The sequence below is a fragment of the Catharus ustulatus genome, chromosome 8 (genome assembly GCF_009819885.2).
Source record: "Catharus ustulatus isolate bCatUst1 chromosome 8, bCatUst1.pri.v2, whole genome shotgun sequence".
NCBI classification, from domain to species: Eukaryota; Metazoa; Chordata; class Aves; order Passeriformes; family Turdidae; genus Catharus; species Catharus ustulatus.
In genome coordinates, this window is record NC_046228.1 from 26,166,694 (window position 1) to 26,189,937 (window position 23,244).

Below are 23,244 nucleotides of genomic sequence, written 5' to 3' on the forward strand. Positions count from 1 at the left end.
TTGACTGCTCATTAAATGAGGAATCCTCTCCCGAGAGTATTTATTTCAACAGACTGTAATTGAGGTGATGTACTTCACAAGGAATATATGAATATATGTGAATAAAGAGAGACTTATCATTTCAGTCACACTTTAGTTTACCTTGTGAAGTTAGTTTCAGTATGTAAATATGTGTATGCACCAGCTGATGCAAATCCTTGAGCAAAGGAGAAGGAATTTGCCATTCTTCTCTTTTCTACCCTTTGAATTTCTGCAGGTTTCTGTTATGTGAAAAAGCCCAAGTGCTTTGCAGGGCTTGGCTACAGCCATCTCCAGGTTCAGGCCATTTTTGATGCTCTTTGTCTGGAGAGGATCTCAGCTGTGCTACCTGGGCTTAGCACAACAGTGGAGTTAAATCAAGGCAACCATGAGGAGACCTTCGAAGTTTGCAGGGAAAGACAGATGACATTGCTGTTAGAAGGAAGGTGAATTTTAAATAAAGCCAATGCAGAAGTTTAGAGAACGGAAAAATGACGAACTGATTATATTTAAAGATGCTGGAGACAAAAGAAATGGTGGAATCCAATACATAAATAGATATTTAAAAGATGTAAGAAATGAACAAAGCTGTCTAAGAAATGGAGTACAGGTAATCAATAAGTACTGCTTTAAATATGCACTGTACAAAATAAACAAAAAGGAAAGAAAATATTGATCAGCATGTGTTGAAAGCTGTTGACAGGGATTAATCTGACTACACAAAAGACTTAAATCTTCACATAGTTGTTTCAGCAAGATAATATTGTCTGGTCTCTGAATTGCTTTTATCTTGGTAAGGCTTATTCTAAAGTATCTTTAACAAGGCAGTGATCGCTATTCAGGACTGAGAAAAGAGCATAGCTGCATTAAACTCACAATTTATGAAAAAGAAATAGCAAGGAAAAAAATTAAGTATTTAATGAGGACTTCTGTTGAAAGAAAATCAAAATTAAACCTATTTGCACACATTACTTAAATCAGTTTATTTTCATAAACAGATTTTTTAATTGCTATTTATATCAAATGTTTGAGTGAAACTGCAGTTCAGAACTATGATTGGTTTGGTTGTGGCTTAAGCAGTAGGTGCTGATATCAGTGTTCAGGCAGAACAGGTTAACAATTGCTGAAATGAAGATGTTTTCAATGAGTTTCAGTGTGATTATGTCAATGTAAGAACTCAAATTTGTGAAATTTGTGTATTACTGTGGACATGGAAGGTGGGCAACTGTGTTTGCACAACTGCTTTCAATAAAAAAACAAAGAAATGAAACAAGATACATGAAAAACCAAATATTTATTTCAGTGCCAGTAAGGATTTTCTGTCTATATCCAGATTTTGTAGCTCCCAATGAGGAATAGGTCTAAAGCTCTACTGGAATCAGTTTTAGTGCAATGCAAACAAGATTTCCTCTTGAATTACAATTTTTCCAGTTATATTTTAGACAGGTGAGAAGTCTATTTGCTTCTTTTTATTTTTAAGATAGTTTTTTAGAAGTACAACTTTTAGAATTTCAAATTTAAATGATGGGGAAATGTCAGCAGAAGCTGAGGACATTTTGTATCTTAGGAATGGCTTCTGTGTCACTGTGGTGTTGTTTGAGAGAGCAAGTAGACAAGTAAATAAAAAAATCAAGATTTAATACTGTAATTTTATTTTTAATAGCTTACAAAAAAAGAACTGTGACTTACAAGAGACAAATGCTTGTGTTTAAGATTCCAAATATTTAGTAACAGCGCTGTGATATTCATTCTTGAAAAATTAATAATTAGTACTGATTAGGATACTGCACATAGTCTTTAGTGATTTGCCTGGGTTTACCTTGGTGTTTGCACAGAATATTTGTTATGAACCTGAGAGTTACAGACTGGGAGCTGCTGCCACCTACTTGACATGTGTGCCTGGTGTTCACATCCATGGGGTGTCTGCACTGAGCAGCTCCAGCCTAGGCAGGAAATGTGGGTTTGTCAGCCTGCACTGTGCTTTGGTAGTCCTGCATGCTGGCTTTCCACCTCGAGTATGTGGATGGAAACACTGGTTTGTACCTTGCATGTCTGGGGAAACTGACCTTTAAAAATAGCAATCTCTTTGATGTGTTAGCTAAGTGGTTGAAAGAATAAACATAAAATACAACACTTAATGAGCTGTTGAATTGAATGTGTGAATCTGCTTATCAGCTCCTGTCTGCTGTCATGAATGAGTGTTTTCTCTTATTTCCTTAGCTTTTTTTTTAAACTTTCATTCTGTTTATGTTTTAAAGCTATTTAGAACATGATGAGATATGTATATATATATATATAATTTTTTTTTTTTTTTAATAGACACCCATCAAAGCAGTATCTGGTGCTTCATAGCAAAGTAGTCACTGGATTCCATGCAAGTTCATTGAGTTAGTTCTTTTACTCTGGCATGTTTTGCATAAGCTTCAGGACATGGAGTAAGGTGCTGTAGTCACTACTCAAATCCAAAAAAAACTTGCATTTTTGGGGTAGCTAAAGAACTCTGACTCTTGTGGGATGTTACAAGAGCTTTGATGGTTCTTTCCTTCAGCCAGAAAAACTCTGTGGTTGTAGGGGTCTTTATCCTACTGATGGTAAAACCTTTCCTAAGAAAAGCTGAGAAACAGCATGCAGATCAGAGAAAAGATGAAAGTGCCCTGATAGTCATTATTATGTCGTTATGACAACTGTCATTATTCTGCATCTCTCAGAGTGCATTGGGGCCATTTTCTAACATGAGCCATATAGAGAGGAGAGGTTCAGAGAAACATCCATTCTGTGGAGGAATGAGCTGGCCCAGAGCTCCAAGTCCCTCACACCTGTCCATCATCAGTGCAACCATGAGGTGCAGGAATCCCCTTTTTGTTTTCTGTGCTTCCCTAACTGTGCCTTTGCTGTCCACAGAGAGCGAGGAGGTGTACCAGCGCCAGGTGCTGTCCATCGCCTGCATCGTCTTTGGCATCGTCGTGGTGGGCATGCTGTGTGCAGCCTTCTACTGCAAAGCAAAGTAAGAGCCTTCCTCTGCTCTCCTTGGGGTTTGGCTGCTGTCCTTTGTACTGCCTTGCAGCTTCTCCCCTCCTGAAGTTGTTATCTCTGGTTCCAGCTGCAGCAGTTCCCCATGGCTGCACCAAGTCCTCCCCAAAATGTAAACAGGAGCAATACGTGTTCTTCTTTCTATTTGCTCAAAAAGTTTGGATTGTGTCATATCCAGTTCTTGTTTTTTGACAGTAATAATTTTGTGTCTTTTGCTATCAGTGCAGTAATCACTTTGCTCTTCTGAAAATGACAGTTTAAACATACCGTCTCCTTTTTGCATTTCATTTCATATCCCTGAATGTCCATTTCTCTGTGCTGAGAACAAAAGGGATGTTAGAAATGCAGAAACAAGTCCTCTGCAGATACCTGTAACCTGTAGCTAGTACAGCAGCCTATTGATGAAGATCAGTAACACAGAAGCACTTTGACCTATCCAAGTATAATGAAATCATCTAAACTATTTTCAAGTTTAATACTTTCTGCTCTATCCTTTTGTCTTCCCAACTGAATATTATTTTATAATATTTATTGTTAGGTGTGTAATCTGAGTTGCAAAAAGCTCATAGCAGTTACATGACATGCTTGTCAGTTTTCCTGTATTAATAAATGTGTTCTGTATGGTGGTCACCCTTCATTCCTGTTCCAGCTGGAGTAAATGGGAGAAGACTAATCAATATAAAAAAGTACCCGCATGAGGCTAGTCAGGCAGGCTGAACATCAAAAATGTGAAGGTTGGCAGTATTTAAAAGTTTGGATGTTTATCTGAATCCCCCTTTCTAGAATTTATTTTAATGTCTAAGAAATGTAATAAGGATTGAGTTGTATTTAGAAAAAAATTAAATTGACATTTTTATCTGGGAAAAAAAAATTTTAAAAAGGTCACCAGTGTTTTTACCCCTTTTTCTTCCCCTCAAACTTCAGAGGCAGGTCATAAGTGAAGATTTGAATTCACATTTTTTTCTAAATTATTCTAATGTCTTGAGGGATTTTGTTTAATTGTTCTTTGGGCATCCAGTGTGACAGTGATGCTAGCTGGGAAGGACAGACTGACAGACAGTTCCTCCTTGCAAACTCCTTTGCTGTGGGGTAAATTGGGAGCAGAGACAGCCTCTTTGGCACTGCCATTAGAATTGTCATTATGCATTTTAGATCTGCACATCTTAGAAGAAAGAGTGAGTGAGAATCTTCCTGAAAAGGCTTGATAGTTTTCTGCTGAAGAGAGTTTCAGAAGAGGCAGGGTGGTGTCAGTGGGAATAGCATGCAGTCAGTGACTGAGCATCCTGTGAATAAAAAGCCCCTCTGTTATTCACAGTGCCCCTCTTGGTTTTGCACTGCTGTAGGGAGTGGTGAGAGCTGGGTTGGATCAGCCTGCAAAACACCCTGGTTTTGATGAGGTGGTGAGGAGAGCTAAGTCTGAAAGTAATGAGTGGAAATAACACTTGGAAGGAGCACTTACAGCACAAAGTGTGTCATAACTCAGGAGCAGCTGGGGGTGTTGGGTTTGGGGCTCTGTCTGCATTATAATCATGAGAGTGACTGAGAAGAGTTGAAGTGGGCTGGTGCCAGACTCTGGAACTGAGGTTTGGAGAGTTATGAGAAAATGAGTGCCTCTGGTTGAGTGAGGAGCCTCAGACAATGCACAGGTGGAGTAATGCAAGGAGGCTGATGAGTCCCTAACACCCTGGCTATGGCTCCATCTGGTGCTGTCCAAAAAGGAAATAAAAGTGTCTAGACTGGGTCTGATGGAAGCCGGGTAAAATTGTAAATGTGACATTGGCCAGTTTCTTAAGGGTGTAAAAGCCAACAAATTTGAAGTGCCTCAACCCTTATCATATGTTGACTTTTAGTCAGCAGGTTTTTGGGAGCTTCTTTGTCAGGTATATGTATCCTGAATGTGCTTAAGAATTATCAGAGTATTTCTCCTGCATGGGAGTTATCTTGGGGTTTCACTGACGTACAAAAAATTTAGAATATTGCTAACAGATATAGAAACTCTGAATAGTGCATCCATTAAGAGCAAAGTTTCCATGAAGATCCTGACCCTCACTTAGTCTGACAATTCTGTAATACCAGCTGCTAGAAATAGGCACTTCCCTGTATACCATTGAATTAAAAGTCCTTTTTTAAAATAGATTCAATCTGAGAAAGTTTAGAACTATAATTAAACTCTATGCCCTTCCAATTATTCCTTTTAGGTTAATCAAGAAAGTGCTGGAAGTGTTAGCAACAGATGAAGAGTACAGTAATGGGCTGCCCTTTATAGCTTAGACTTTTACAAATGACTAGTGACTTTATTTCTTGCTGAAGTAAGAACTCTTCATTGCCAAATAATTCTAAAGTAGAACACATAAGGCCCATTTGTTTTGAAAACAAAAAGTATAAAATAAATTTATTAATCAGCAAGTATTTTTGAATTATTAATGGTTTCTAGTTTTATAGCTGTGCATCCTACAGTTTGGCAAAATGAATATGCATAAACCTGATATTAATGTTAGGTTGCATGAACATAAAAGGAAATTAATGATTGGATTGTTTTTCTCAGCAAATTACCTTCAGGAATTTCAATTGTAATGTTAAAGACTGCAGTAGTGAAGCTGAATTTTTGCAGTTTACTTACACGTGTTTATAAATACAGAAACAACACTATTTGTTTTTCTAAATTAATCCAAAAATGTTTTGTTATTTTCCTGATTAAATTGTCATTTTGTATGTATATGAGAGGTTCCCAAAGTCTGGTGTTGTGGTCATGTTTCACTATCATTGCTCATACCTTACATGAAGACATGCAAAAAAGTTCCTGAAGGTTCTATAATCATTCAGGAGACACCAAGCAAGAGGCTGGTTTTCCAGTAGGACACAGAAAGAGATGTGCTAATTTTCTCAGATATAATTTAGCTGGTCAGACAATAGTTGTTAGTAAAAACACTAATGCTGCTTTTATTAATCTCCCCTGGATCTTTATGAGAAGATGAAGAGCTCATTTAGACATTTTACAAGTTACATTGTTCCATTTTATTGGATTCAAAAATTAGTGGATATTAAAACCATTTTTAAAAGAGATGTTTCAGACTCAAGTGACTAATTTAATTTGATACTATATTCCTTCAGATTATCTATCTATTCAGATTATTCCAATATTAACTCTACAACTTTTGCCTAAAGAAAATTTTGAAAGCTTTTGTGCTTGAGAAATTATTTCCTCATCTACCTCTATTCATAAATTTTGCTAATTTTGAGCTCCTAGCAATACTCAAAACATGCCACTCATATTGCTTACAATTTAAATTCATTCCCTTCCATTTGCTTCAAAACAGGATGCAAGTAGCAAGCCTAAGAGGTACTGAGAGTCCTGGATTTGTTATGGCTTGTGACCTGTACTCAGGAAACGAGCTGTAACAAATACTTCCAAGCAGGTACTTTACCATTTATTGAATTTAAGCAAATGCTTACATTGTGTCATACTGAACCGAAAGAAAGGTACTCAAAAACTATTAGAAACTATTTTATAAAAATTGAGTATCTGAACTGTGATACTTCTCACCATTTGCTTTCACATTGAGGGAACTTGTCCTCTCTCACAGGCCCCTCCACTGAGCACATAGGAAGTCATTTTCCTCTGCTTTCTTATACCTTCCAGCAGTAGACACAGATCCCACTATGAATAAGAAATTTAAATTAATTTTATACTTCATTCAGTGTCAAATTCACTGCCTGACTCAAGATCCTATCAAGCTTAATGATGTCATAAGGCTTTCCACAATCAAATCACCAGAAATGTTTCAAAATGCTGCTAAAGCTGCCTTGCTAAAATCTAAGTTTCAGAGTAGAAAGGCCATATTTTCTTTATCTCTTATCAACACTTACCAGGAATCACTTCCCTTGGAAATTTGGCTCAGCACCAGTTGCTGTCCAAAGCCTGCTGGTGGCAGAATGAAATGCTGCTGCTGGTGAGTCCTTGGCATTACTGGGTTGTTTCCAAGGCCATTGTAGGTTCACTGCTGGAGATGCATCTTCTGGGGAGAGGAAGGAAGCAGGGAAGGAAGGAAAGAAATAAAAGGGTACTGTGAAGTTTTTGCTCATCATTGTTTAAAACTGATATTCTCAGATGATAGAGCTTATCACAAAAAAAAAAAAAAAAACAAACAAAAAAAAAAACCAAACTGATAAAGGACCTTAACTTTATTTTGCTAACAGTTTTTGCCCAGCTGAGATAACTTTTTGCAGAAGACAAAAGTAATATTTAAAGTTTGCTGTCTCATATCTTCTATCATGTACAGAACTTAAAACTGTTTGTCATCCCACTCAATGTAGTGTGGCAGAAACAGAAAGTCTTTGTTAACAGTATAGTTATCTCCTGAATAATGCAAGGGATTCATCTAGTGCTATTCCTAGCTCTGACAGGGTAGATTATGGTATAATAAGTCAAAAACATGGCCTCAGAGGCCATACTGATGTTTTTTCCAGGTTTAAGCATATAAGCAGAAGCTGCTCTACACAAGATGTTATAGGTCAAGTTTAATCAGCCAGCATAAATCTTTGATTCTTCATCAATTTTTATAGCCAGTGAGGGCTAATGCCTGTTTTATTTGCCAAAACCTTTTTTTTTCCAAATCAGAGCAAAATGCTTTTTTATTATCCAGACTGACTTGCAAGCTATTGTTAAATGTGCAATAGATGATCTTACAAAACTCTGCACTAGCACAACGAGCATACTATTATAGTAATCTGAGAATAGAATGTATTTTAAAACAGAAGAGGGGGAGTGTTTTTCCCCTTTGTTAAGCCTTGCCAGAAAACAAGTGCTGCACTGAAATATCAGACCTCAGTGAATTAGCTCAGCTGGCTCATCTAATTGGGTGAAGTTTTGAACAAAGGCAGCTATGGCTGTAAAAGTATCATGGCTACAGCAGAAGATCAAGTGAGCTCTTTCTTACATGGATTTTATTTCTCTCTGCAGGAAACAAACAAAGCAAATTCACGAACAGCTGAAAGAAACGCAGAATAGGAAAACCTACAGCCTAAATGCTTCCAGCATGATGGCAAAGTCGGAGTGTGTGGCACAAAGCCAAGTCCAGCTGCAAAATGTAAGTAATCCTGCCAGCTACAGCACTTAATAGGCTGGCTGAGTTCCTGCTGCTGATGGCAGCACATCGTCATGCTGCTATTAACATCTGAGCAGTGGGAACCACAATTCTCACCTCCTTCATCAAATGTTTTCTATCAGGCCTCTTCATGGAAAGCAGGGATTTTTATTTTTTTTTCTAAAGTTCTTTCAATGGATAGTGGTACATTAATTTCATGTAGCAGACTTTGCTGAGCCCCCCAGCTCTGCATTCAGCAATTACTGTTATGGTTTCCAGGAACATCTGAGGACATGCATGTCTGTATGTGTAATGGGGGTCCTTGATCTTAAATGATGTCATGCCTTCCAATAATTTATGAACCTGCAGAAAGTACATAGAGATTTGTCACAATTAATTCAGAGTAAATTCAAAATCTAGAACTAAATGTACACATGTAAACAAATGCCCAAGGGAAGACCATGCAGATGGTCTCATTTTTCTGGGTCTTCAGTTAAAGGTACTTTGGTTTAAAGAAAGAAATTAGTCTGTCCAAACTAAATTTGAAATATATTTAATAATTTTCTGAATATAATTATATGTAAGTCATTACAATCTCACAATCATGAAATCTGTAAAGTGTATTTGAAATAAGGAACTTGAAGACAACCAATTTATTTAGCCCTGGTGTGTTTTTAGGAAGGTGTTTTCCAAAATATGTCATTCTCTTTCCCCTGGTCACACACAGTCAGCACTGTCTTACTTTGAACAAAGCCTTCAGAAGAAGGATCCTCGTATAATAGGAAAATATAAAAGATGTATTAAAACCTTTCTAAATTATTAACTCCTTTTTAAAAAAAAATGTATCTTAGAGTTGCTTAAAGGGATGACTACCTTATTTGCCAGATTCCATCAAAATAGTGGGAGTTTAGCAGAACTTTAACAAGGATTTCTCAACTCCTAGTTTACATCCAGTTAATTTAAAGATAAATGTAAACCCTTTTAACCAATTCAGAGTAAGCAAAGCCTCCCTGCTAAGACACAGAGGCTGTCAGAGCATTGCTTGTATTCTCTAAAAGTTCTGTTTGTAGGAACACCATTGTAGTGCTCCTGGATGTGCTTTGTAACTCAGGAAAAATATCCTCTTTTAAGAAGGAAGATAGCTCCACTAAATTGACATAATCGCAATTTGCGGAACCTTGTGCAATTTTTTTCTTCCATTTCAGTTCATTCAGCCTTACATTTTTTCTAGCTCCTAAAAGAAAAGCTGTTGTGAGTGTTTTTGGTTGTAATGATGGCAACAAAAGGTAAAGTTCATGATCCTTTTGTTCTATCCTATGAAATAAGCCTTGGTTAACACCAAGAATATGCTCTCTGCCGTTTGCTCACTGTAATTCAGTGCAATATTTTGTCATTTTCTTTTGTCATAACCATAGCCATAATGGCTGAAATAGCAGTTCATAGATTCTGGACATGGAGACTGAACACCATCATTATATTTACTATTTTAATCCAAATTTGCTTTTGGTTTTAATGCCATTCAGCCTGACATTATAAGTGCTGGTAATTAACACACCATTTGCTTGTTCTTGTGGCTGTTTGCAGGCAACTGTTTTCTCCTTGCCATTAATGCATTCTCCCTTTGGGAGGATAGGAAGGAGGAAAAACAGAATGACCTTGTGCAGGATGTAGTGTAACAGTGTAATAACAGCTTCTATTGTTAGGAAGATTTCAGTGCAGGAATGCATGCAGGCAGCTCATGAAATATTTACAAAACTCGCCAGATTGGAGGGGGTGAAAAGGGCAGGGCTTTGGTGAGGCAGCAGAAAAGGTGTTCTGTAGGAATGGCTGTGACTCCCCCTCGGAGACAAGAGATCTGCCTCGGGCATGTCTGCTGGGTGGGAAGGGGCAGGCAGCCTGGATGGGATCCTTCTGCCATTCCCATCTGCAGCTGCCATCGTGGCCTGGGGAGGAATCCTACTTCTCTGCATTTCCAGGAGCTAATGAATAAGCTTAAATAAATGAAGACTGTTCTTTTCTGGAGGCTACTCCTCCAGTCTGGTATTTTGGTTTAGATAATTCTGGAAATTGTTTCTTTTCCCACTCTATGTGCTCCCCCTACAAGCAAGAGAATTTTCCTATTAATGTCACCTTCCTGTCTTTCCCCAGAAGATTTTCCTCTTGTCTCTGTGGAATAGACCTGGTGATGCTTTCAGCCTTTTCACACAGCTCTTTCTTCTTCTGTGGAGGAGAATGCTTTTGTGGAGACCTGAGAAAAGTTGCATAAGGTTCCTTATTCTTGATGACTATTCTGAAAGAGCCATCACCTTTTGACTGAGAGGTTGCTATATTTAGTAAAGGGTCCATCTATCTTTCCAAATGCGTTGCTTTAGAAGGAGGTTTAACTTATTTCCCAAGGCCCAGGGTATAGCAGGCAGGGTTTGTGACTATAAAGAGCTTGACCGATCTCAGGGAAGTAATTTTTCCTCCCACACTCAAATGTATTACTCTCCACTCCCTGCCTCTGCTCAATTGTGATTCTGAAAAGCAAAATAAAGGGTTGAATTTTGTCAGGACAGCTGTGTTCTCTCTGAAGTCCTGCTGCTCATCACTGGTAATTGTGCTCACCAGTGTCTTATCCTCAGCAGCAATTTCATTATTTTCTTAGAGATACAAATTAGATGAAAAATACTGTGTACTGTAAGAGGGATTCATAAATATCTGTTTGAACACAGCTCCTAGGATTTCCTGAATCTCCTCCAAGTCTACTGCTTTTCTCAAATGTTTTGGCAGCAACACACTTAAATTCTTGCTAGGTGTTTCTTGCTAGGGTTTCTAGCCTCTTGGATTTAAAGACTAATGCCCTGATAATCCTGCTATGATTCCTCAGCCAGGAAGAAATAGATGTGCCAGCTTTTAATTCAGGATCTTTGAGGTACACAGGAGATTGAGATTAATTTCACCTAATGCATAAAACCTAGGGCTTCCCAAGTGTTATGTACCCCTTCCCAAAGAGATCATCCTCCTTTCAAGAGATATTTAAAGGGCTGCAGCAAACAATTGGGTCTGCACATAGTCAAAAGGAAGGAAATTGTCATTCTGCCCATCTAGAAAGACAAGTGCTTGGTGCACCCTCACACACATGCAGGTGGCAGGAGGAGGTGGGGGTGGCTCCTGATTCCTACCTGCTTTTGCCACATATAGTAGAGGGTTTCTTTTTAAATTCTCACAACTTGGTAAATATGTCATGGGAAAAAAAAATCTAAAAGAGTCAGCTGAAACCTTGACATTCCTTTAGTGATTCTGAGAATTGTCATGGCTTTTTAAAGTGCCATGACATCATCCTTGTGGTTTTTAATACCTTCTCCCATGGTACCGAGGGGATCTATTATTTCCCATCACTTTCCCTCTGAGGTGGTTAATATGCTTTTCATGTTGTACTGTGTGGTTTCAATTTTCACTACACTTGTTTCTAATAGCTTGCAACCACTCCACCAGGTTTCTGAAATTCTTACAATGAGGGACAAAAAATGCTGCTTTTGCATCTTGCTGCCTTTTGTTTATAGTAGTGGGAAATGAAATCTTTTCAGTCACTGTGATAGAAATGCAATTCATATATGTCAAAGAAGTTATACTTTAAGTCTTTTGAAGGATTACTCTGTGCCTTTACGTGAATTACTGTTTGATTCATCAGCCAAGATCAAGAGCAAATTTCCCATTTCTGCATCACATAACTACTTAGGAAGAACTGCCAGAATAGACAAACCTGAATTTACTGTCCTCTGTCTAGAGCCAGTGTTGGCAGCAAAGCACAGAGAGCATAGGGGAGCAGTGAGGATATTCAGTGTACCACCTGATGAGCTTTTGTGCAAGCTCAGCCCCCCCAGAAAATCCACTGGCTCTTTTCCTCCTTGAGGCAACCCCTCTGAAAGTCATTTAAAGCTGACCCCTCTCAGTCCTCTTTGAAATGGGGTCCCCACATCACCTCTCTTCCAATGCCAGATGAATTTCTGGACCTTTTACTATTTTGGGGGAATGGCTGAGGGGAAGAGCTAAGTAAAGCCCGGGGGAGGGATGGGTGTTTTGGTTTGCATAACACCAGAACAACAGTGTCAAGCACTTGTTATCCCTGAGCCCTACATTTCAGAGCAGGGAATTCAAGGCGTGGAGCAGAGGAATTGTGTGCTCACAACAATGCACCAGGTCAGTGACAAAGGCTGATTTCTTGTCTCCTAGCTCAAGCTGCCTGCACAGATTCACTTTGCATTAAACTAGCGGGGGGTGGAATTTTTATTGTCAGAGAGTTGAGTAATTGCACATAATAGATTCTTTTCTCCGTGAAACAATGAAAAATTGAAAATCTGCAAAATATTTTTTACAGCTATCATTATTCTTTAATTTATTTAGCCATATGCCTCAGTGTTTTTCAGTAATTGCTCAAACAAGAGCAGATAATTAACCAAGAAGGCAATAAAACCATTAAAAAACCTGGATACAGATAAGCTTTCAGTGATGCTTTCAACCTACTGGAACAGGCCTTTGAAAGGGTTCCACAGTTTATTCTCCATCAAGGCTGAGTATTGAGCAGCTCACAACAGCCAGAGGCTTCCATGGAGCTCAGTCCAGGTGAGAGCTGAGCTGTGAGAGCAGCAGGATGAGCCCAGCTGGGATTAAAACTGGGCAATGATCCCATTTTGAACCAACTGATACTGCTGTAAGCTCTTAATAAAAGTATAAAGGTGTTTTTCTCCAGAGGTGATCTTAGATGTGGCACTTGGAGTTAAGCTAAAGGAGAAAAAACCCAACTGTGTTTAAGTGTATCAAAATATGTGAATAATGTGGTACATCCAGGTATGTTCAATTACATTGTTAGAATTCCATCTATATTCACACCCCCCTCAATTTAAACTGTAATTCACATTTTCATTTTAATGAATGTTATGGCTGTTGCAGGAATCGTGTGTTAAGTAGCATATCTGAAAAGGGAAAAAGTGCTCAGTTAGGGGTGGAAAATACCCTTTGCAGGCTGTGCCTGAGCAGTGCTGGATGCTGGACCCTCAGTACAGTTTGCTGATCAGCATGAGAGCAGCTTCTGGGCTCCTGGTGCTGCTCAGCTGTGATGAGGAAAGGCTCTGGGTTCCACTGCTCCAGCCCACATGCACCTGAAACACAGACGTGGCAAAAGGCACAGCTTATCTCTGCTCTTCATGATTCACTTCATGCTCGTGGTCTTACAGGCCATTCAGGCCTTCAGTTTTGTGTCATGAACAAACTCAAAAAAAGGACAGAAATTGCTTCTTGGCACTAGCAAGCCATTCTTTACATAGCTCAAATTGATTTATTCAGGTCAGAAATCAAAGCCAGTTTCATTTCTGCAGCTGGCAGGATAACTATTAAAGTTTAAAACCTTCACCGATGCGAGTACCTTAAGAATCACATTTCTGTCTGAATATTTTATCTACAACATTTACAAGTGACATCTAAGATCATGGTAACTGAAAGAAATGGGAGTGGAATATGTTTCTTCTCATTATTTCAGTTGGGTTTGCATGCAGCAGCACCATTATGCATATTGCCACTCACAGCTTTGCCTTCAGAAGCACAAAAGCAATGATTTGACCCTGTTTAACATGAGTATTTCACTCAATAGAAAGAGGGAGAAGAGAGCAGTGGAGAAAAATTTGAAGAGCTGTTATTTTGTCTGTAGAAATTGGTCATAAGAAGTCCGACTGGCTGGACTAAAAGTACATGTAACCTATTTTTAAAAGAGAATATTCTTACATGATTTTTCTTTCTTATCTTGCTGAAGTCTACAGAAATGTAGTTAAGAATAAGTGAGAGTCAGAAAATAATAGTCTGTTTTAAGGAGTTATTGGTCTTTTGTTAGACAAAACTAATAATTATTAAGAACTGTCTTTTGAAAGAATGCTTACTATCTTCTCCATTAATTTTTATGCTATTGTATCATAACAAGGCATTTTTCACCACTGTGATTTTTTTTTCTAATATTTTAATTTGTATTTTCTTTCTAAAGGATGTAATCATGTAATTGCTCCCACGGTACCAATCTATTTTAAAGATAGCATGGATATCTAGGTGTCTAGTGCTAAAAATACAAAGCAAAAGGAAAACAGACCTATTAGTTTTAGTGCAGGTCCTTCTAATGCAAAGTAAAAAGTCTGAAAAGTGCTTTATTTTTCACACCTGAGTGTGAGTTAACCTCTCATATCTCAGAGATATTGCCCAGTGACCACTAACAACAGGGAATCTTCTTACAAGCCCAAGTGCAGCTTTTTCCATACTTCAACTTTATGGCTCCATTTAGGCTGAGACTTTTTTTTTTAACTGCAGTTGAATCACAAAGCAAGAACAAATCTGTTCTTCTTCATGTCTGGTGTCTGCTCTGCAGACCTTTGTGTCTCACTCTGTGCCCAGAGACTGCCCCACGCCTACCCCTGCCACAAGAAGAATTATGTTTACACTGTTCTTGCTAGCACAGATACTCCCAGGTCAGAAGTTTCAGACTGGTTCAGAAAGATATCTGACTCTGTGGATAGGATTCAAATATTTTTCTTACTTATCTGATGACACAAGTGCTGTTTCAGTTTGGTTTTCATAGTTGTTCGTGCTGCTGATGAATGCAGGGTTTGACTGAAATCACCAAAGGACCCAAGAAGTTGCTGACTGTCCTCTGAGATGTGTTTTGTGATCTGTCTCTGCATGGGTAGCCACAAAACCAGACTTCTAGTCAAAGGGATCATTGTTCCCATCTTTATGGGCAGATCAGTCTGTAATTTTGCTGCTAATGCTGATATCAGTGTTTTGATGTGCAGAACGTAATGGGGATAATGGTTACTAGCCCTTTCTGCTGTGTAAACAATACTGAATGAAAGTGTTGCTTGCAATGCTAAATTTTGATTTAAAAATGCACCAGAGCACTCCTTACCCTGCTCTGATATGAATTCAGAGTGAATAGCATCAATAATGTACTTTGTCTTGTGAGTATTAATTAATTTTATCCTCTCTGCTGCAGTACTCAAAACCCGATGGGCACCCGGGGCCCATTCTGCACAAAGTGATGGAGTCGAGTTTTTCAGGCGCTCAGTCCTTCCCAGAGGCCTTGTCTCCTGACAGAGGAGCCCAGCCCATCAAGCACCACAGGTGAGCCAACATCTGCCTGCTGAGGCATCTGGCACAGCCCAGCCCCTGGAACAGCTGTAGGAGCAGGAACCATTCAAAACAATTCCTTATCCATGTTCCTGAAGTTAATGGCTCGTTTCAAAACAATTCCTTATCCATGTTCCTGAAGTTAATGGCTCATTTTCTGCAGAAAGACTTGGTGGATGTTGCTAGAGGCAGGTGTGACACACAAAAGGCACACTACAGAAGGCTAAGATCTGTTTATTCCAACAATGCACTGTCTTTTATACCCTCTACACAGTTTACACCTTCACCATTGGTCACAATTAGTGAACGTGATATTCATTGGCAGAAAGTTTTTCCACCCCTGTTCTTCCCAGGACCTTTTTAAAAATACTTTCCACAGCTGTGGGGTATTTTTCCTAGTTATCTTCTTTTTCCCCTTCTTCATTTGTTAGTCTCCATGCCAACAGCCTTGGTCAGAGAATACTTCTCAAAACAAACCTCATTTATTAACCCTCTCTAACCCACAGACCAGCTGTGGGTCCTAATATAGGTTGCAAGCTTCCATCTTTTTTCATTGTTTCCTTAAACAAAATATACATGAAATGAATAATGACTCATTTATGAAAACATGGTGGTCTTTGAAATTGAGACTTTAAAAAGTTTGGATGTTTGTTTCCAAGAGAAAAAAAACAGGAAGAATATCACCCAGCACTGGATGAGATTCAGATCAGAATTCTGCCTCTAACTTTTTTGGATGAGAAAGATTGCAGGTGCTTCATTACAGGACTGGAAACCGAACTGGAGTCTGGTACAAGCAATAATGTTGGTGGAATGACAGTGGTAACATCTGGTCCAGTGCGCAGAGAGGGAAAAAAGGCTTAGAAAAATGAGTTTGGAATTTTTTCAGCTAGATAATCTGGAGTGGAAGACTTATTTATTAAAGGATTTTTTTTTTCTTTTATTAATAAAGAAAAATCTTGGATTGCTTGAGGTTATGATCTGGCTTCTGCAGTATTTGGTGCATTTTCAGTGCAGTCTCTCAGCCAGCTATGTGTTTTTTCTCATCTGAATAAGTGATTTGGTTAACCTACAAAGTAGCACATGTAAGCCACAAAGGGATATTTGGGTCCTACCTACTTTTAACTTACTGAAGCTTTTAATTTGGCATGAAAAAAATAGTTCAAATAAATTTTCAGGTAGATCCATTTCTTAGGTCTTTTTCCTTATTAGACAGAAATTTTCAAAGCATGCTTAATTATGTTATTAAACATAGATGGGACTATGGGGCTGTTGCCTAGAATGCTTTCTGCAGAAGTTCTGTGGAGAATTTTATCGTTATTTAGTCACAACTTCACAACATGAAGTTCAGAGAAAAACTCGGTGACATTCCCTTACCTTTTAATAGTGTGATTGCAATATCCAAGAAATGTCTTTGCTTCAGAACTCATGTAAGAAGTGGGATGACTAGTTAATTTATAAATACAGTAATTTCACAATTATAAACCACACCATTTTGACTAAAATTTTGGTCTGAACCCAAAGTGCGGCTTATAATCAGGTGCGGCTTATATAAGGACAAAGAATGAAAAGTTGCTGTTTTAGTTTGGAGGACAGGTGTCTGCTGAGAAAGGCAGGAACTTCTCTTTGAAATGGAGAATGTAAACCCCCTCCCTCCAAATTATTACAATTTTGAAATCAAGGGGCTTTCAAGCAAAAATATAGGAATTAGGAATAACAGTTCTTTTTTAGGGAAATTAAAATAGAAATACAGTACTGCAAAGAAACAAACTCCAAGCCCTGACAAAGTCAGAGTACAACCTGACACCCCATCAGGCAGGGTGTTGGTAGCAGTTTGATTAAATGGTGGCTGCATCCTCCTGCAGTGACAGATGTGGCTCAGTTGGAGCAGTGCTCCTGCAGAAGGTGCAGTTTCCCTCCGGAGGTCCAGTGGTGATGTGGAGAAATCCGGTTTTCCTCTGGAGTCCAGCAGAGAAAGGGGCTACCTTAGTGTCCCAAACCCTCTGTTTTTATTTTGGTAAGGAATGTTGGGCTCTTCCCCCTGGCTGGAGCAACTTCCAATGGGATGCAGTAATTTTATCAGTCCCACAGTGGGACTCAATGGCCATTAGCAGAAAATGACTCCCTGGAGGAAGGATGGGTTGTGAAAAGATAAAGAACAATGCCCTGCCTGGTTTCAATGGATGGCCCATTAGCAGAATATCTGCCGTTGAGATAAGGATCACTGCCCCCACCCTCAACAGATGGTGATAGAACAGGTACCTTTTATCACACTCTGTATTGTAACATGCGGTTTATAACCAGGTGCGGCTTATGTATGGACAAAGAATGAAAAGTTGCTGAAACCCAGAAGTGCGGCTTATACTCAGTGCGGCTTGTAATCGTGAAATTACTGTAATTCTTTTGTAGTTTTAAAGCTTAATGTTTATTGTACAAGTTCCTTGTTTTCTAAAACATGCAACAGACTTGAACATTTAAGACTTACAAGACTGTCTTTAATTTATGCACCATGTGAGAGCTTCCTAATTTATTTTCTAAATAGTGTTCACTGTGAACAAATGATAAAATGTGCCAAATGAGGATTTTATACTAAATATCCCTTCATTTCATTCCAAACCTGACTGAGCCTGGAAAAATTATATCAGCTCTGCAGGTTCTCTCTTTTATGCTGCTCTAAATTCTATTGTTGTTTTTTTTTTTTCTGCTTGCTACTTTGCTCTACATCCAGACTTGTTTTCTCTGCTGGTGTTTTCAAGGACACTAATGATGGGAGATCAATTCTTAAAATCAGGAGCTGGCTGTTTCCAGCTCTTGAAACTAATACATTTAGACCTTTGGAAGTAAGACTGTCCGTGTAGGGGAGTCATTTGGAGTTGCTGAAATGTGCCTGACAGAGACCAGCTAGTTATTTCACTCAGATTATGGATAATAGCAAATTTCCATCTCAACAAACCTCAGCCACGCAAAAAGAATTAATGCAGAGATTAAGGTAAAAATTGAGATTTAATCTCAAAAAAATATTTAGCGTGTGTTATTAATAATCTCCTAAAATATTTTGCCTGCACTGTGCACTGCTGTTGCCATAGAAGTAAGTTACATCTTCTGCTTACATATGTAAAATAACTCTTTGAACTGGCAGAATTCAAAATTAATGAATGTGTTTAATCAGGAAACTTCCTGCAACATGTACAATGTGCTCAAAAATTTGTCTTGGATTATCTGCCCATCTTGGTAAAAAGGAAACCCATACTGCCTCATTTTCTAATAGATAGAAATAAATTAGAGTTTTGTTAATTATGGGTTGAGTTGTGATCCCTTTGAATAGCAGTTTTCTTGGTAATTAGTCATCCTGACTTCCATTCATGGTTTCAGTCATCCTTGATTTTGGAGGGATTCATTTCAGAGAATGCCATGATGAAAGCCAAATGCAGAGGCTTTCAGCCTGGAACAGATGTATTGTCTTACAAAAATGCCAAAATAGGATAAACTTACCCTAAAATTAATAATAATAATTTCTGTTTTCGTTTTTAATAAACTTTTCACACCACAAAAAAACATGGAAAAGATATTTTTTCCATTTGGTATGCATTTTACCCTTTTTGCTGCTAATATAAATTATTCAATTTACAGTAGAGGAAAGAGTAATTTAAAATTACTCTGTAAATAAGGCTATGGAATTTCAAAGAGCAAGTATAGCTAAAGTAAAGCAACTAAGCATGTAAAGGCAGGTGAAACCTGAAAGGAATTTGGTGGAAGGAATCTGCTATTTTCCCAAAGAAAAAGCAAAACTGATGGTGGGGCAGAGATAATAATTGAAGCAGTTAGGGCAATCCTGAATTAAAAGATTTCATTTTTTAATGAAAAGTTGGGATGACTATTTGAAGACGAAGGTAGAATATGAACAGAATCAAATGTATGAAAATAGACATTCCTACAGGCAAAGTGGAAGTAAAATGTGAAAATCAGAGCTCTCAAGATGGTTTGGTTAAACTTGATCCAGAAAAAGAAAAATTTGGAAGAAGAAACCAGTTCAAGAAATTTTATGTCTGGGAGCAAAATCTTTAAAAATGGGAACTGTGACATGAGATGATGGATTAACATGTATCAAATATTTAGGAAGATGAAGAATTTATTAAAACAACTAGGAACCAATTATGCTGAATTTGAATAGTCAAGACTTTAGGGCAAATGTGGGGGAAGAAGATTCTTGTGGCAGATTTTAGAAAGGCAAAAAATTGTGTCCTATCTTATCAACAGCGGGTACTGCAACATGTGCACTGATTATTGTATTTGTGTTTGGTGGGAATGAGTTAGGTTCCTACACAAGCTCAGTCACTGTTGTCACATGTGTCTAATGCCTTTGAGAAAGTAGGGAGAAGCAGAGGAACTTTAATGTGGATTCAACATTAACCATTCTAAGGTGGTTTTAAAAGGGAGAGACTGTGAGAAGGTAGGACATTCACCAGTGCAGCACTCAAAGAATTAGTTCAACACTGAGGACAGGCTTTTTTTGTGCCAAGTTCACTGGCCAAAGCTGGAACACAGCATAGCATGAGAATGCACCACTGTTATCTCACCTGGTTAAAACTGCCATGGACTCAAACTGCATTCCCAAACTAAGAGGAGGAATGAATGATTCATGTTCCATGGCAAGTGTTAGAAGCCTGTCCTACATCAGTCTTCAGTTCAGGAGACTGGAAAAGGTGCGTGACTGCTGCTTATGAATACATGAGAGCAAGCTCTACGAGAAGTAAAAGTCCTGTTTAAAATGAAGGAGGGTGGTGGCACACATTCCACCTGAATATTCATCAGAAATAATTTTAAACTGAAAAGAAGTCGCAAAGTTTTCAATACAGAACAACTCTCAGTAATAGTAGCCTGGATATCATCATGAGTTTGGGATGGAGGTTGATCAGTATCTGGGGAGGTTATGGCAGATCATTAAACTCAGTGCAGCTGACATACCTCAAATGCTCTGTTCCCTTTTCCTAATGTTCTGCCACCAGAAGGGTGACCAGATGACACAGGTAGCATTGAAGGATTTTCATAGAGTTCCAAAATCCCTGAGTAGCCTCAAAACAGACTATTCCCAAATACAAGAATATTGTGAAGGAATCAATAATGCTCACATTTCAGAAACCAAGAGGAGATTTTTGGCTGTAGGCTTTATTTATTAATACTGAAATTGTTTGAAAGCATCAGTAGTTGATCCATACAAATGTTAGCAGTAGATTGTCTAAGAGCCTAAAAAGGTGGCTCTGAGGGACTATCAGAGGACACTGCCTGGCAGCTGGCTCTGTCACTGGGGTATGGATTTACTGGGGGGTTTATAATTAACTCAGAAGGATTCCAGAATTACTGTAAAAACACTGCTGGTCTTCTGGGCAGCTGCACTTGGGAGTTTTGTATGCCCCAAGAATAGAAGACTCCACCTGCAGTACCAGACTTTGTTTTCATTCAGTTGCTCAACCCAAAGAAAATTCTCACAGAAAACAACTGGCTGGCAAGAATGAATCCCAAGTCCTTAATTAACTTTAGGATGGTTAAACTGCTTTTTTCAAAACATTAATTCATCAGAACTTTATTTCTCCCTAGTTTATGCATCACTTGTGAACCACTTCATGCATATTCTGATTTTTTTATTCTGGAGAAATTGATTGATAGATTTTAAGGACATATCTGCTACAGCTTTATGTATTGGTCTATTGTATTGAATGGCTCGCTTATGTGGGCTGGTTTCTTTTACCCAGTAAGACTGGAGTGCAGGGAGGAAGAAACCATTGTGTTGGCTAAAGGAAAATAAATTCCCTAAAGAAATCCAAAAACCATTGTTTGCCTTAGAGGGAGGAATTTTTCACATTAGCAATAGAGAACATTACATTTGCATTGCTGATATTCATATCAGTGTTGTGTAAAAGGAGAAGCTTTGTGCTGGAGAACCTTTTCCATAGGACTTTTAACAGAAATTCTTGGGGGGGGGTTTGATGCCTGGAGAATCAACTGTAATCCTGCAGCTTGCAGCTGCACTGCCTGTAAGTATTTCCTGATCTTTAGTGAATTTGTCTTGTTCATGACCTCAAATGATTTTTGTTCCTTCTTCCCTCAGTTTTGGTGGGTTTTTTGTTGGTTTTTTTTTTTTTTTTTTCCTGACAGAAATGTTGAAAGCATAAGAACCTCACATTAGCAACAAATTGGTTGCTTAGACCGTGTCAGTGCTGGAAGTTCTGTGGTTGCAGGACTGTGTCAGATCCCTTTGGTCTCAACATTTCTGCAGTTTATACCAATTACCTGAAGTATAGCTGTGTTGAAATTATGTCTATTACAAATAGATGTTTTGTGAATTTGCACATGGAGATCATGTGCTCTTATCCAACAAGGAAGATGCTCAAAGTCATCAAACCAACCACAAATTAAAATTTCTAACTTCAGCAATTTGTAATCAATCTAAAGCTTCTTTTTTACTTTTGGATTATTGACTATGCTCAAGTCAATAAAAACCCCAAAATTCATTATCCATCACAAATTATTCATACACCTACATCTTTTGAAATGCCCTGCTGTATTAATCTCAGGCTCTCCTGAGCAGAAGTTGTCAATTATTTTGTGATGTGGTAGTGTTATTTTACAGAATATGAACTGTAACTTGAACTCAGCCTTCAGAACTGAGAGGCCAGTATTTCAGGTTTTTAAAAAGTTTTTTTTTACAGCCTCTTTAGTAGCAAAGGAAAAATCTTTTTCAGGAAGCATCAAAAATCCTGGAGGGAATGATATTGCTATGGGTTCTTAGTTTTTCAATTAAAAAGAAAAGTAAAGGTGAGAAAGAAAAACAGAGGTTAGACTGTGATTGAACACTGCTAGCCTGAGCAGTAGGATAGAGAGTGTTGAATTTATTTCTTATTTTGACTTTGGATGGAAAAGGTTGGTTTTAATGGAAATACACACTCAAAGAGAATTTGTCCAAGGTACTTGTTCCAAGCAAGAATTGCTTTGGGAGTAGATATGGCCCTAAATATAATTAAAATTCCCACTAGGTAAAAAAATGCAAATTACTTTTAAGTCACATTATAATGGGAAAAAAGAAGTAAAATTATCAAAAGTCTTTTGCATTGCTGAGTTGTGTCCCAAGTTGGAATTATTCACACTGCCAAAAATAATGACTCCTAAAAGGCATCTACAAAACCTATGTTAAGTTATCATTAAAGATGTAAGAGAATATGAGGTAACACATGCATTTCTGAGACCCAGAAGATGTCAAGAGAAATAGGAGTAGCTGAAAAATGAATATTCAGTCACGCCATGCGGTGCTGAGACCTGTTAGCAGTAAAAATGGGTTATGCCTTGCCTTAGTTCTGTGTTCCAATGTTTTTGCATTAGCAATCTTATGGTTTATATACTAAAACTGTGGATTCTAGATACTTTTTCATTCCTACGTGAAATGAAAAAAAATAATCCATCCTCCTTCCAAAACACCAGACAAACATTTACAAAGCCAATTTGCTAAAATAAGTAGAAAACTGTGACTTGTTTGTATCAAGTCCAAGTTTCTATTATATCATATAAAGAAAAATCACGGTATTTATCAATCTGTATAAAAAACAAAGCAATCTGTAGATAAAGCAGGAATAAAATAATATAGAAATCCTGTTCAAGGTGAGGAAAGCTTGTCTTAGCTTCTTCAATCTGCAGTTCATAAGCCTCGCTTATATTCTTCACTTACACTTTTTCTCAATTTAATGGTTTTGTATCAGGAAGCAGCACCTCACAGACTGATAGATAATATATTGGGCTTTCAATTTAGGATCTAATTTTGAATTCAGCTGTGGGTATGACAGAGCTGTATTGTTTGTTTATACTGTCTGAGGACTCAACTCTCTGTAGCAGGATTTTGCTATGCTGCATGGAAAAGAGAAGCATCCTTCATCAAGTGCAAGAAAACATTTCATACAGTGGGCAATTATTTTCATTCCTA

The 23,244-nt window shown here is 38.1% G+C and overlaps 1 protein-coding gene across 3 annotated transcripts in view; it reads left to right on the top strand.

The window, feature by feature from the left end:
• The window catches only part of NRG3 (neuregulin 3), a 394,566-nt gene that overhangs the window by 322,373 nt on the left and 48,949 nt on the right, over window positions 1-23,244 (top strand). For all 3 annotated transcript variants that reach the window (XR_006163020.1, XR_004418567.1, XM_033065988.1), the window contains exons 5-7: window positions 2,920-3,022; window positions 8,009-8,135; window positions 15,145-15,272. Coding sequence is in view for 1 of the 3 variants with exons in the window: in XM_033065988.1 (XP_032921879.1) it covers window positions 2,920-3,022; window positions 8,009-8,135; window positions 15,145-15,272 (358 nt within the window). In the remaining 2 variants the exon portion in view is untranslated. The remainder of the gene's footprint in view (window positions 1-2,919; window positions 3,023-8,008; window positions 8,136-15,144; window positions 15,273-23,244) is intronic.